The 15,237-nt window shown below is 40.0% G+C and overlaps 1 protein-coding gene across 8 annotated transcripts in view; it reads right to left on the bottom strand.

Annotated features, from left to right (window-relative positions):
• The window catches only part of NAV2 (neuron navigator 2), a 410,392-nt gene that overhangs the window by 35,933 nt on the left and 359,222 nt on the right, over positions 1–15,237 (bottom strand). For 3 of the 8 annotated variants that reach the window (XM_055721725.1, XM_055721720.1, XM_055721722.1), the window contains 7 exons: positions 14,888–15,179; positions 13,298–14,000; positions 8,848–9,315; positions 7,694–7,759; positions 6,404–6,448; positions 4,061–4,221; positions 1,703–1,891 (listed from right to left, as the gene is read on the bottom strand). In XM_055721725.1, coding sequence (XP_055577700.1) covers positions 1,703–1,891; positions 4,061–4,221; positions 6,404–6,448; positions 7,694–7,759; positions 8,848–9,315; positions 13,298–14,000; positions 14,888–15,179 — 1,924 coding nt within the window. The remainder of the gene's footprint in view (positions 1–1,702; positions 1,892–4,060; positions 4,222–6,403; positions 6,449–7,693; positions 7,760–8,847; positions 9,316–13,297; positions 14,001–14,887; positions 15,180–15,237) is intronic. The other 5 variants (XM_055721721.1, XM_055721724.1, XM_055721728.1 and 2 more) reach the window with 2 other exon arrangements.

Genomic DNA, 15,237 nt, shown 5'->3' with positions numbered 1-15,237 from the left:
ACGAAGGAAAAGCACTTTGTAGAACATTTCACCTAACTCTTCCATTTTCCTATCCTTTCCTTTAAAATGGTTTGTCCTCAAACATGTAATACTTATGAAACATTCTTCCAAACTAGCCTCTCTCCTGGACAAGAATTTCTGAATTATAAAAGATAGTTTAACCTCCCACATGCCCAAACGGATTTGTTGCCATGTTAAGTGCACTTTAAAAGACTACAGTTACAATCTTTTTGAGGATGTCTTCAATAAAGCCTGATTAAGTTTTGCTGTAATAGCCCTTTCAGTAAATCATTTAAGTATAACACAGGTGCAGTTATTTAAATTCCTTCACAGATTATATTAAGGAACTCTTTAGTTAGAGCAGGACAGTTCATCACAGAATGGAGATCAACTGCCTTAAGTATCTGGCAGTCTTTGACTGTTCACCACCTAGCTTTCGGAGAGCACGGCACAAAGAGAGGTTAACTCCCGCAACGACACTGTTTTCAGCCCTACAGCATTATTCTAATGATTTTCAACCTCTAATGAAGATCCTCAGCCACGGGGCTCTCAAATACAATTAAATGTAATGGAGTTAGATTGACTACATTCAATAATGAATTAGCCCTGAATCTTTCTGAAGCCATAGTCAATACACATTTTCTACCTCTTCCAATGGCAGAAAATTGATGGGCTAACCAGTATCTCCAGAAGGCACCTTGTGGCTCTTAAAGGCCTCTACAAGTACTTGAGGGTGGCTTCCACGCATGCTGGGCTCTAGGGGAGCAGCAGCAATGGGGCACTGGTATTATATGCTGCTAAGTATACTGGCATTAAATGCTAAGGGCAGGTCTGCAGCAGTGGAGGAAGCAAACTGGCAAGAGCTTGTGTGACCTGCAGCGATAAAGTATTTCATAGCCAACCAAGCTCCCAATCCTTGCCAGAAAGGAGATTTCAGACTCAAAGAGCTACTGCTGAAAGAGTCCTATGACCTTCCCATGAACTGCTCCCAGAGCTCACCCTGTGCTCGACTTCCCAATGCGCCATGCTTGAGGGTTTTAGCTTGTGCTCATATAGCCACTCCAGCCGTAAGGTCACTTCATCAGCAGCAACCAAATGGAACGTTTATTTATAGGTAAATGACTTTTTCTTCTTACATTTACACGGGTTTCTTTTATTAGGTATGACTACATATTTGAAAAGATGATGAGGAATTAAAAAGAAGGGCCTAGATATTTTGAAGAACTACGTAGGTACCTTCTGTGGAAGCTGTGTGATATCAACCCAGGCTATTCGGCAGAAATAAAAAGTAAAGACATTTGAATACAGATTAAATGCTGGGAAAATTAACCGGGACAGAAACAACAGTCTGGCTGATATCAATTATTTATACCACAACAGAAGTGTGGAGCTCCAGGTTCAGAAGAACTGAGATCACTAAAAATGAAGCACAGGATGCGTTTAAACATCTTCTTGAACAGTGATGGTCTAGGTACAACACTTACATGCTTTCCTATGTCTTGCCAGAAGAAACACTGAATGAATATCATCAGAACAATGATGACTAGGACTAAAGTCTTATCTAACACTGAGAGCTCCACACAGAGAGAACTGTGCTCTGAAATGACCACTATGCTGAACTGAAAAGTACCAAATTCCTATCAGGTTTATGTGTGAACGTCATCTTCTGATCATCTCCAGCACCATCACATGCTTTACTGACCTTCTTCAAAGCCATCGCGGAAAGAGCCAGACCGGCTCATTGTTCTGCTTTTCTCGTCCAGGGACATTGAGCTGTTCCTGAAGCGCGTATCACTGTAGGGGTCATAAGGACCATCTGCATTGGAAAGGCTGTGGGTCCGCAGCATAGTTGGGTTCGACAGACTCATCTGGGCTGCTGTGGTTGGGCTTGCTATAAAGCGAAGAATAAACACCTATTTATTTGCGTGACCACAAAACGTCATACCTAATTTTTGTGCAACTACCAAAAAAAGTATTTTTTTAAGACACAAAATTTTTATGTTGTCCTCTCCAGGCTTCACTGTTTTCCTAAATTCAATGAACTCAAATATATGGTATGCAAATTAAGCTAGTGAATAAGAAAACTCAAGTAAATAAAGTCATTTTAAGCACTGAGTGATATGCCTATGCTTCTACAGACAAGCTCAGTCAATTCACTAACACCTTGTAGGCATGAACTAATTAACCATCACTTAATTTGGAACAGTCAAAACAGAACTCAGAAAGGACTGAAGTGCCTGAAGGAATTTAAACTAGTATTTTGCCTATATAGAAAAGGCCTTATGAACTGCCTCCTTCAAAGCTCTCAAAAAATTATATTTTTCTGTGTATTTAAGTCACAAATTTTAAGAGCTTTGGTTTCCTGATAGTTATGTATTTCAGAATTGTTTCCTTCTACCATGAAGTCCTAAGAATTATAAAATATAAATTCTGCCTCAAAAGCCAAGATTCTTCCAGCCAGTGTTTAGAGTACAAAACGTTTACTCCAGTTTCACATTTTCTTGAAGAACTGCTGTGCTAAAATTATACCTGCTATTTACTAAGAACAAGTTGATTCGCGGCAAAAAAAAAAAAGAGAACAACAAAATTGCTGTTCAACTGGCAGGTTCCTCTTGGTGTACTGTCGGTGCCTGTTGCTACATACACCATCAACTGATACGGACTATTGTAGAAGATACCATAACTCAGTTTAAAGGTGCTCAACTTTCATATCAACATTTGCTATTAAATTAAATTTAATTAATTAAATTAAATTAAATGCAGTGATCTCTCTTGACCCCGTCTCTGCAAGCTCTTTCCTTAAGAATACATAAAAATATCTTTTTCTTACTTTTTTGTTAATTGCTTGTGACCAAACAGCTTTTGAAGCTTAATAATGTAAATAATCCTCAAAATTCTCCATAAAGAGTTAACTTCATAAACTTCATAAGCCTATTGTAACCTTTTTTTTTCTTTTGACCACTGAAGTACTTTCATGAACTTTCATGACAGTCTGTTAGCTGTTGGCAATGTAATTACACTGTGTGTACGTTCAGCTGAAATTCTGTTAAGTGTCGGTTTATTTAAAGCTGTTTATTTAATCTGGGTTTTTTCAGCATACTCAAAGAAAGGCTCGAAAATGCCACTGCTGCAACTCAAAAACTGCACTAGAAATAAGCGACTGTGTAAGCTGCTGCAAATTCACACAACACAAGAAGTGCACAAGTATAGGCTTAACTGTCTTGTAGAGCATTTCTTTATCATTCTAGAAAAGACGGAGGGCTTCAAAGTCAAAAAGAAAATGTCTGGCTTACATAGTATTTTCCAAAAGTCACTGAACTTAAAGACAATATATATACTGTTAAGATTGATTTCCCTACTTAAACAAATGGCAAAGGCAACTAAGTAATATTTAACGAGCACACCAGAGATGAGGTCTGCTGGCACTTTTAATTAGGTTATTTCAACTGCTGATACGGCCAACTAAGACCTGCAATGTTTTATTGATCCTGTCCATCAACTTTTATCGTTTCCTTCATTTAAGAAGTGTTTACTTTTATCAATGTAGTTCAGTGAAGGAATGGCATTTTTTCTGACTTTAAATGACTCTGACTTTTACATATTATTTCAGACTGTGCTTTCTGTGATTTCCCAACAAGCCACCTGCGCATACATACAAAGATAAAATATCTTACACTGATGAAACTGGCACGTGTAGTAAGTAATATGCTTGGATTTTAAAGTGGTATTACTAAACAGGTAGGCAACTCTTAATTTTAAGATTTAAGTCCTTTAAGCACACCAATGTGTGATACTAACAAATAGCTCTGCTGAAGAGTTCACAATTTATATTAAGGCATCTGATTACTCCCAGAGAAGTATTTTCAAAGAGCTACTGCAAGTATGCCACCTTTGGGCATACAAGATAATAATGCTAATTAGTCACACTCATTTCAGTGAAAGTGCTTCCTGAAGCTGAATGTGGGACTTGGAGCTGCTGAAAGAAAATCATATTGTGTAATATGCTATTTTTAAGACACACACTGTATTGCTATGATTATTTAAACGGATAATTATTCACCAAGCTGTGAGAAGTTAAATCTGGTTCCAGAGGGTGATGTTATGCTGGATCCAGATGAAAATGGAGAATTGCCAGCAGTATCCTGAAGTCCTCCTGCTGAATGGGACCGTAGCCATTCTTTTGCATCTTCCTGATTACGGAGTTGGGAGGATGGAGTATACCTGCAAAACCAAACAGTTTTTTCAAAATGAACTTTGACAGTTATTTAAAATAAATAAATTCAAAAAAAGCCCCCAAACCAACCACGAAATATCACAAGACTTGGGAAGGGAGAGAAGGAAAGAAAGATGGAATAAGACTCGTATGAAATTTAAGGATCAAAATTAGATAAACCCAACAAAATTCTGATTTAAGGAGCTACTCCAAGCTGTTCTAAGCTGTTCCTAATTCATTCCACCTCTGTATGGGGAAAAAACCTCCCACAGTAACAGCCAAACTAGTAGTGACTAAAAAGCTAAAGACAGAACTCGAGCACTGTAACACTGTAGCATAAAATATAGTGTGTATTACGTATGTACAACTTAAACATAAAACCATACTTTGGAAATCCTTTCCTTTCCTTAGGTTATGCCAAAATTCCATCACTATTTTAATGTTTTGGTGCATGGCTACGCTTAGCTAGCTTTTTGTCATATTATAACTAAATTCAAGTCAACACAGCCATTATCAGATTTTTCAACGAGTTGTGACCCAATAACTCATATTCCAGAGACATTAATATAGAGGCCTGTGGAGGTTTATCCCATTTAGTTCAAAACTAATAGCATTAAATCATCATAAAGAAGACTATGTTTAGCCTTTTCTGTGGGCACAGAAAATAGTGGAAATGTTGTCTATGCCAACATCACTGGCAAAACACCCGCTGGCTTCAGCTTAAGCAAAGTTTTAAACCTGCTCCTGTATATGCCTGAAAAATAGGAATGTTACCACAGGGGTTATGTGAAATACATGATAGGGTACAGGTATCGACAGAAACAGCATCATGGAAACACTTGTCTGCTGATGGATTTCAGTGTTTGTCTTATGCCATCTGCTTTTTCTCTTACTGGTTCTCATTCCAAAAACTAAACACTTGGAGCCCATTATTAGCCAATATTATCTATTTAGTTAGATTCCCTCCAAATAAATGCTCTGCAGTAAGATATCACTTACTGAGACTTCTAGATCTACGTGAACACTACAACAACTAATGTTGCAAAAACTCACACTGCTTTCAAAAAATACATTCATTCTTCTGCTTAGGCTTCAACACTTAAGCAACAGACTCCGACTATCTGCATCTCTTAAACTTTGCACATGTATCAGTTTATTAAGAAAGGGGCTTCAAACAGTCATTTTACTTTAACACACTAAGGATTTCTTTTTTATTATTATTTTTGCAGCTTTAATACCTACCTCTTCAGCACTTAAATGTTTTAGTCATAAAAGAAAATCTATATTTATTAGAGACATGCTTGAGAACCACAGAAACATTTTAAACAAAGTGCCATTTTAAGAAAGGCTTTTGGCTCTCAGCTTCATGGGCCAAGGCTGCTGTGAAGAACATTGTCTATAGTACAGAATAAATTGCAGCTGCAACTTCAAGGCAGTGACTCAGTGGTCCCAGAAGTTGCATTAAGCAATTTTTTATCTAAATTGTCTAAGATATCTTCTGTAGATTCTGTAATACTTACAGCATTTAATTAATACACTAATGTTGACGATCTTGCTAGAATTGCTTCTATCAATGGAAAAATCTTTTTCAGTGCAGTTTTTTTATGTTATAAAAATCACAGCTTTACAGATACAGAAAATGTATAAGAAGACAATTGACAAGAGTTAGTTTGGGGATTGTTTTGTTCTTTCCTAGAGGAGTAGAAATCATCTCTAAGAGCCCTATATATTTAGATATTCTGCAAAAAAAATTTTTTTTTCAAATTAATATGCCCAATCTCATCCTAAAAGGTTTGGCATGATATTGGAAATCTCTTCTATTTGCCTATCAACACCAAGGTTCCTGGGGTGAAAATGATCTCAAGTCATTCCATGTAATAGCCATAGAAGCTGCAAAATTATTGTTTTCAAGTCAAGCCCAGTGGTGGTTTATGAGATGCTTTTCAGCAATTCAGCCAGCAAAAGCCACAGTTCCTGCTCAAGCAGAGAAGCCACTGAATGAAAAAAAAACAACCACAGTGGTCAATGGCCGCTTTAGAGGATTAAAGAAAGAGAGAAAGAAAGAAAGAAAGAAACAATATTGTTGCCACCTCTTGCAAACTGAGACCATCACCACCAGCCACAACAGAAACACAAAGCAAACTCCAAAGCCACAACAAAAGCTGTTAAACCGTGTGGAAACACCAATACCTGAGTCCCTTCTTAGGCAAAGTGTTCCTATCAAGATGTGGGTCGCTGCAGAAAAGTTAAAAGAAAAGAACTTCAGAGAAGAACAAAAGGGAAGGAGTAAGATCAGGACGAAGGACGGACAAACATCTGCATCACCTTTTCAGAGGAAAAGGTGCTGAGCCCTTCCTACAGAAACATGCAAAAACCTCCTTACCCAGGTGTGGATTTGCACAAACATGCATCTGGTACCATGCCAATGAATCTCATCTGCTCACAATGTGATTTTGCTATTTCTCCTACCCACAGTGAAAAAAAACAAATGGCTCTTTAAATGTCCAATGAATGCTTAAAAATATGTTTCTCAGCAGGCACGAGGCAGACTATTTGTGAAAACTGATGAGAATCTTCAAGTCCAACCTTGCCGTCATTTCTTTCAGCAGACACCATTTAGGGAATGCAGCTAATTACCGCTAGGCAGCTGCAATGTGCATCAGTAAAAGTATTGAGCCCAGACTGTTCAAATTTTCAAACCTTAGCTTAAATTCCCTTAGTGAAGTAAAAGGAACCTATTAGTTGTCCAAAACTCATATAATCAAGTTTCTGTTTTTACAACTGATGAACTTGTAACTGCGCAGAGTCTGTTAATTCGTTTTTAAAGACAATATCCACGTGCTTAAATAAATTAATTTAATGACAATCTTTACAGCTAGAAGTTACAGCATGGGACTGATTAAAATTACAGCGGTGAGCAAAAGTGAGCTAGAATGTTTCGATTTGGGTCACCTTTTCCTAACTTTAGCATTTGCCTTTACAAGGATGGATGTACCCAAGTCCCTGCAAAACACTCATGAGCCAAACTGCAATAAAAGACTGACGACACTGAATGACACGGGGACTTCACGACAAAAAGGACAGGCCTGAAAGGCAGTGGGGAAAGCAGCATGCCAGAGGAATGCTGAAATGCTAGTGAGAGTTTAGATTGGTAGAAAAAAATGGCAAGGTTTTCAAATTGCCTTTGGCAAAGAAATGAAGGGGGAGGAAAAAATACCCCCACAAACCAAAAGACGTTCCCAGTAACAACACCAAAAACATGCCAACTCTGCTGTATGCCATTCTCCAGATTGATTTAGGTGGAATGATGGGGTGTTTGAGGGGACTCTCACTGGCATGTCTTTGTGTCAGTTCACACCTGAACGATGAACACAGCAGAGGACTCAACTGAGCACAGTTTGTCACAAAACAATTTGCTTCACTGAGATGGGCAACAAAACCTACGGCCTTGTGCGTACTCCTGTCCTGAGACAGCATTACCTGTCCTGTCTCCTGGGCAAAGTATTTCGGCAGAATTTGGGGCTAGCAGCAGGGGAAGAAAGAGGGCTAGAAGAATCAGTCCAACAAGACAGAAAACAAGAGAAGGAACATTAGAATGAAAAGAGGAGAGAACAAAAAGGAGTTACAATAAAACACAAACAGAAACCCAAACTGTCAGAACATTATATTCGATGCTAATTTTCTCCATTGAGATGCAACTACAAACATTTTGCCACCTGACTACATAACTGCACATCAGGATGTAGCTGATTTCAAAAGCTTGCAAGGGTACTGCAGCCTACTGCAAAGGGTCGCTCGGAGACCATGCACTGCAAGTCATTGTCTGGTTTATCCCGAGGTTAGCTCAACGTGCCGTTAATGCAGCTCTGACACTGAAAAAGCAGCCCCATTCCCTCGCCCCCACTCAGCCTGTCCCCAGCTCCTACTCTGTGTCCACACAGATACCGACGAAGCTCATCGTGTAAGGAGCTGGGGAAGTGACCGGTCCGAAAGACAATTCAGGTGACCGAAACACAATTCAGGTGATCATTCTTCAGCTGGATCCACCTCCCAGGCAGGCGCACAAAGCATTCACAGGAATGCCTGTATCAAAACATTGTCAGGAGCAGCTGGAGATGGGACAGGACAGCAGGGAGAGGCCAAGAAGGGATCAAGTGGCTGAGACAGGGACTTCTCTTTTCAGCATGACCTCCAGTTTAAACGCTTGTCAAATGTTATCAACGAGAGTTTTAACAGGAAACAGTTGGCTTCTCAAATCAAAATGGTATAATGATGGAGGTCTTTTGGAGTATCACTATCAGATCAACTAACCGGAGATCTCTGGAAGCATAATATATGATGCCAAATTCAAATATTAGGTATAATATAGTAGCGAGAGAAGTTGCCACGCTGGCTACCATAGCAAATTAAAAAACTCACCTGAAGCCATCCTCTTGCTCTGAACTGGGCTCCTTGCCTGGAATGGCTTTTTTGTCTGTTCTAGTAATATTTTCTATGTAGCAGTAATATCCAGTCTTATCTTGCCAGAAGCACAACTTGATTTATACCTGCAGCGTCAGTTACTGCTGCCAGCACTTCATTCACATTTGAGATATATACAAACATATGGAAATGAGAGAAAAAAACCCACTAACCTTTCAGACAACGTAGTCTTAACACTGTTGGTTCGGACAAAGGGAGTCAGAGAATCATCTTTAGAGGCTGGAATCAAGCCACTGGAGGAGTTATGGCTCAGCCCACCTCCACTGCTCAGAGAGATATCAATGGATTCACAGCTGGTATGAAGACTGCTGACAGACTGATATCCAATGCCATCCTTGCTAACAGCAGAAGAGCTACTCGCGTTGGTACCCCACGTTAAGCTGTTGGAAGGAGCTGAATGTGCTGAACTGGGACTAGAAGCTAGTGGAGATTGGTTCATATCTGGGTTTTTACTATACAGAGGACTGCTGCCCCCACTGCTCAGCATACCACTGCCAGATGGTGAATCAAGATTACCCTGCTGGTTCATAGTAGCGTGAGGATTGGAGATGACTACTGAATTTTTCATATTTTCAACTGTTGTGATGGGAACTTGTTTACTAGGCTTGCCACCAAAAAGTCTGTAAAAAAAGACAACATGAAAGATCCATAAAATGGAATATTAAGTGCAAGGGTGTTTTATATCTAGACCATACATATCTTCAGAAAACCAGCATTAAGTAAATGATCCTAGATTAGACATACACAACTATAAATTTCATGAATCTCCTTGTGTTCACTCCTCCTTCAATAAAGCCCAAGACAGTAACGATAACTTCCAATCTATCTTAGGTGTGTCTTCTCTGAATCAGCAAGTGCTACTTTCATAAAGCTAAAAGAAAGCTTAACAGAACTACAATACAGCCATACCATCTTCTGCTCCTTAAGGAAAAAGGATACCAGAGAAGTACTGCATTGATTAATCCAAAGGATGGGATATTAGAGGTTGAAAGCTTGTTGTCTGGGTAAATTCTTTGCAAACCACCAAATGCGCCGCACAGAAGCAGCATTTGCTGGGATGTAACAGGAAAAGTATTTACTGATATCAAATACAGGTTTGTCTCATTTCAGGAGCCAAGCTGGCTGGAAACTACTTCTTTTTCTTTTACTGTAAAATGAGATTTTACCTGCTTTGGCACCTAGAACTGGCTCAGTAAAAGACTAGCTGAGTGCCAGAACTAGTGCACGGGAGGGGATACAAAAGCACAGCTGGAGGAGGATGACTGCAGCATCTCCAGTTTGCCTCACTGTTGCCTCTGATGGCAATGCACTGCCATCAAGGAAGGCACTTCAGTTCCCCCATTAACAGTCACCTGGGAAGTTCTCAGAAGTGCAGAAGTGTTTTAGAAATAAACATACCTAAAACTAGACTCTCAATCATCCTAAAACTGATCCTCAAAATTATGAAAAAATATCTTTCAAGTCTAGCTTCTAACATCCACCCCAAAATTGCTTCTGTTTCTGCCACTAAGCTCCTGCAACTGCCTTTGGAACCCTAGTTTTCCTCACACATGCCTATATGGATTTGCTTTTTTCTTACCAACAGTGTGGAGTATTGGGGATGAAACCTTTCAAAGCAGGTATCTATCGGACTGTAGTCCGCAGCACAGAGGACTACAGCGCTTCTGTGCAAGAGTTCCTGAAGACTTACGGGTGGGTATGCACCAACCAGGAACTTCCTCTGCTTCCGAGTATGTCCAGGTTGGTTGTACAACACATGCACACTAAGTCACTTTGTCCAACACTTCCCAGAAACACAGACTGTGTAATATAGCTGGGCACCCTACGGCACGTGTGTGGTTAAGCCCAGTGATGCCGAGAAGCACTGTAGTGATGGTGCACGTGCTACCTGCAGCTCCAGTGTACCTGTGCAAGATGCCTGGAACACAGCTCGGCTGGATGGTTGCTGTTGCACACTTGCCACAAAGCACCTGGACAACACTGCTGGACCAGGCTAAGATGCTCATCTGCATCTAGGTCATAATCCAGCACTGCTCTGTGCCATGATCCTCTCAGCACCCGGTGCAGACAGACATTCACAAACAGGCAGAGACCTGGCAAACTTGGTTCATCTGGACACCACACCTCGCTGATTAGGAAACACTCACTTAGACAAGTCAGACTGAATGATAAAACCCATTCCTACAGAGACTGAGAGAATTTAGGGTCTAGCTTTTATTTAGTTAATGTTATTAGAGCAAGTACGAAGGAAAATGGCAAACTGTACTGCAATGACACATGGCCTTCAGCAGCAACACCACCTTAGGATATCCCTGCTCCTGTGCCATTGCATACCACCTCTTCAGTTGTACTGGGGGAGCTGCACTCTTAGAGGCAGGATCCCAGGGCTTAAAACAATCCCACCCAACAGTTTTACAAGCTGTTTTTAAGCTCTGCAGTCTTCCCCAAACTGTTTCACAGCACCTCTAATACAACTGAAAGGATGCTGCACTGTGGCACAAACAGAAACGCTAAAGGCAGCGTCTGGTTGAACCACAACCTTCTAACAAGCGCCTTCAGAAGAGGATGTGGTCTGGGGAGCACACCTCTCAGTCCAGGAAAATCCAGCCCAGCAAGACAGTCACATCAACACAGAGATTAATTCTGGAAGGACATACCCCACGAGGAAGGACAAGGAAGGACATACCCCATGAGGGAGGACATCTATTTACTCCTATCTACTATTACTGACAAGAGATTGATGTATCTGAGCTGGCTCTTGGGTCATGCATGTCTCCCATCAACAGAAAGGGAGCATATTATATACTGCAGAGCATGAAGGCCCCATTTAATAGTAAAATATATCAAGATGAATGATGGCTTCACTTAAGGGACAGGCCAGTTACATACAACTGGAGTTAAAGGCAATACTGAGAGAACAGAGACAGGGATGGCCCTCATAGCAGAATTACAAAATCTCACTGTTTATGGCAACATAAAAGTTACATATATTCATAGACTTACAGATAAATCTGTATCATTACAAAGGTATGGATTCTAAGTTATTATTGAATATTAAAAAATTACAGGGCCAAGAGGAAACATGCAAAAAACATGTGCAACTCATCCCAACTGACTATGAAAATTAAGCTCAAAATCTTCTTTCTCGTCAGTCTAAAAATCAGTAATAAGCAGACAGGGCCCAATTCAACTCTGATGCATTTCAATACATGATAATTTAGACAGTCTGGTGAAAATTCAAGAGCAAAATTGTATATCGAATGACAGAATAGTTAAATTGAGCCTCAGGGTCTTCTCTTTGAATGTCCATGTATTTCTAATGTAGTATTTCAACTACATAGCCAGCAATGTGGCTTTCTAGTAAAAATAAATAAATAAATATAAACGATGAAAATTCAAGATTTATGCGCCTGAGGCTTGCAACACTGAAACCCTGTATTTCTCATGGGGTATACTACAGATACGAAAGGTCTGTTGGAGTTTTTAAGTAGCCATTGAGGAACATTCTATGTTCTAAAGGACATGGCTCATCTAATGATAACCAGGAATAAAATAAAGGAAGTAGTCTGAATTATGGTCACACAGGCTCTTCAAATAAAACCACCCATCTAAGAAACACTTCACAGCTCTTTACAGCGTTAGCCTAAGCTGCCATCACAGCCATTATGCTTGCACTGGTGCTTCAGATGGAATGTGGCTTTCTCACGTCACTGGAAGCAGGATGATGCAGCATAACTGTATGGATATTATGGGCGTCAAGACAAATGAAATGCAAAACACTGCAACTTGAAACAGACAAGCTACTCAATGTCAAATTCAATTGAAAAATAATATTAACAGAACCTTTCACCAATATCGAGGCTTTGATGCACATGCATCGACAAATTAATTCCTGACCAACTTGATGTTAATGTTAAAATAATGTGTGTGGTACTTGTGGAGAAAGAGAAGACAGATAAGATTTTTGTTTTAAAAAAATATTACTCAAATAAGAAAATTCAACCCATCTTAGACGGTAACTTTACTCAGGGTTCTTCTACACAGGTGAATAACCTGATGCTGAATCTCACACCACACTGGCCTAATCCACACATCTGAAAGGTCGGTTTGGGTTAGGCACGTGAATCTAAGCATGGCAGGTCAAACCATACCATTATGATCATGAAAATCTGGAATAATGCTCCTATTGTCAATTTATAATTTGATCCACCATTGGAGTATTTCCAGTTTTGTTACAAATACATTGGTGAAAGAACTCTTCAGTAACCTTCAGATAAGAAAACTCTTATTCCTGTGATATCTGGATGGATAAAGCCTCCAGGTATGATTTTTGTAACAAAGACTCATATCACAATTGCCAAACTTTCTGCCAGACAGTTGTTTTTTTTCCAAATGTTAATTTTTTGCTGCTGTTGCTGGAGGTACTGAGCATTTACAACACTGGCCAACCTGTTTAGGTGAAATTAAATGTAAATACAATGACTTTGATGTAGGACACTAAATAGTAAGTGCTCCACAAAACCCAGCCAGGCCTGGCTTGAAGAGTCCTGATCATTCAGCTCCGACTAACATCATTGCACAATCAACGAATTTGTTGCCTACCTGCGCAAAGTGGGAGAGGCCACATCGGGGTACTTGGCTCCTTGCTGGTGAGAACTCTGAGCTCCGCTAGAAGCAGTCTGTGATGCAGGGTTCACTTTAACAGAATTACATGAGGCCACGCTTTCGTTGTCAGACGAAATCCCTTTCTCTTTATCTGTCTGATTGACTAATCCTGTCAGAGAGTTTCCAAGGATTACCTTGGCCGGCTCTCTCATTTTAGGGACAGGCAGCCCAGCTGACTTGCTGCTTATGTTGGAGTCTATGCTACTTGTGCTAGATCTATTCCCAGCTCCACTTCTGCTACTGGACTTACTGGGCCGGGGCAAACTACGATACTGAAGATTAGTTCGGGCACTAAGTGCTAAGTAGCCATCATCCTGGTTCTGAGAGCCATCAACACTAGTCTTCCGACCAGTGGTCCTACCCATGAGTCCAGATGACTTTGGGATTTTTCCCAAGGTAGCCGATCTACTGGTGATTGTTGCCCCACTGGCAGTGATTATAGTCATGCCTACAGCTGACCCGCTCTGTTTCTTAAATCCAAATGTATTAGCATTAGCAGCAGTTGTTCTAGAGTTACTTGTGGGAAGCTTTTTGGATTCATCACCACTGCTGCGTCCTGCATCTGATGGGGAACGTTTAACATGTCCAGCTTTAGGAGATAGTCTACCCTTTTCTGATACCTTGGCGTCATCAGTTTTCCCTACAAAAATAGAAAAAGAATTCTAATATTTAATGACTTGAAAACGTCAAGCAAATGATGAAACTCAAAGCAGCATGAAAAGCAAAAGCGTGCTAGCCACCACAGTGTGGTTAAAAGTTATGATCTAGTCTGCACTGAACTTACATGCCACTCTAATGAGTTATACATGCAGACTTGCCAGAGAAAGTACGTGGTGTGTTTGCCCTCAAGAATATGAAAAGCAGAACAGTCTTATGTAATAGTGACAGACAAGAAAATATGTTTCCCTCTGTAGCTATCACAGATCGATCCTTCGTCATTAGACAGAAGTAGTGTTAGGCCATTAGTATGATTTTCCTAAAAGGCATTCATCAACTGTTTCATGTACAATCGTGTACACGACTAAATAAGAGAGGTATTAACTTACATTACTTGATTATACAAATTCAATCAATTTTCATTCACACATCTGCAAGTGCTAAAATCACTGATACATTTATAAGAAAAGCCAGAACTATTAGTATAAATTAACATGCTGGTTTAGTATGGGGGCGGGGGGTAAGTAAAAATCACCTTAACCACACATACTGTTATGTTCTTAAAGTTAACCGTGAGTTCAAAAGCAGAAATTATATTATTCATTCTTTTCATATGGCAATACTGTGCTCAATTAATAGCTTGGCTTAGTTGTCATGAAAACAACTTTCACGATGTACTAATCCAAAATATGCATTTTCAAATGACAGAAATAGAAAACTGGACGTACGGGATACTGCAGAAGTTAAAACAATACCTAAAAATAAAGACAGGATTACCTGAAGTTCAGGTTCTGCCTCTGGAAAGTATTTAAACTGTTTTCATACCGAACACACTTTTGGGCTTGTTTGTATCTTACACCTAATTCTCACCTGTTCCAGGTGTCTTTAATGTGCCTGAGGTGGTTGAAGGTTTAGTCCTTGGTGTGGTAATGCCAACCTGAGCTGACATGCCCCGTCGCCAGGAGCCCGTCTGTGAAATAACAGTGTTCTTCCTACCAGAAGTACTTTTATCAGATTCATCTGACACATCAGAGGGATTCCGCCTCCATTTAGATCCTGGCTCCATTTTTATGCCGCTATCAGATCCTCCATCCGATTTCTTGACTTCATCACTGGACCACAAGGAATTCCTCTCAACCTGGGAATGCTTTTCTGCATCAGTCTAGGACAGATAAGGAATTGCAATATAACCTTCAGAGCAAGCCCTTCTTTTAAGAAGC

This window comes from Falco cherrug, chromosome 10, assembly GCF_023634085.1.
Source record: "Falco cherrug isolate bFalChe1 chromosome 10, bFalChe1.pri, whole genome shotgun sequence".
NCBI lineage: Eukaryota > Metazoa > Chordata > Aves > Falconiformes > Falconidae > Falco > Falco cherrug.
The sequence above is the reverse complement of the archived record's forward strand: the minus strand, read 5'-3'. Positions and strand labels throughout refer to the sequence as shown.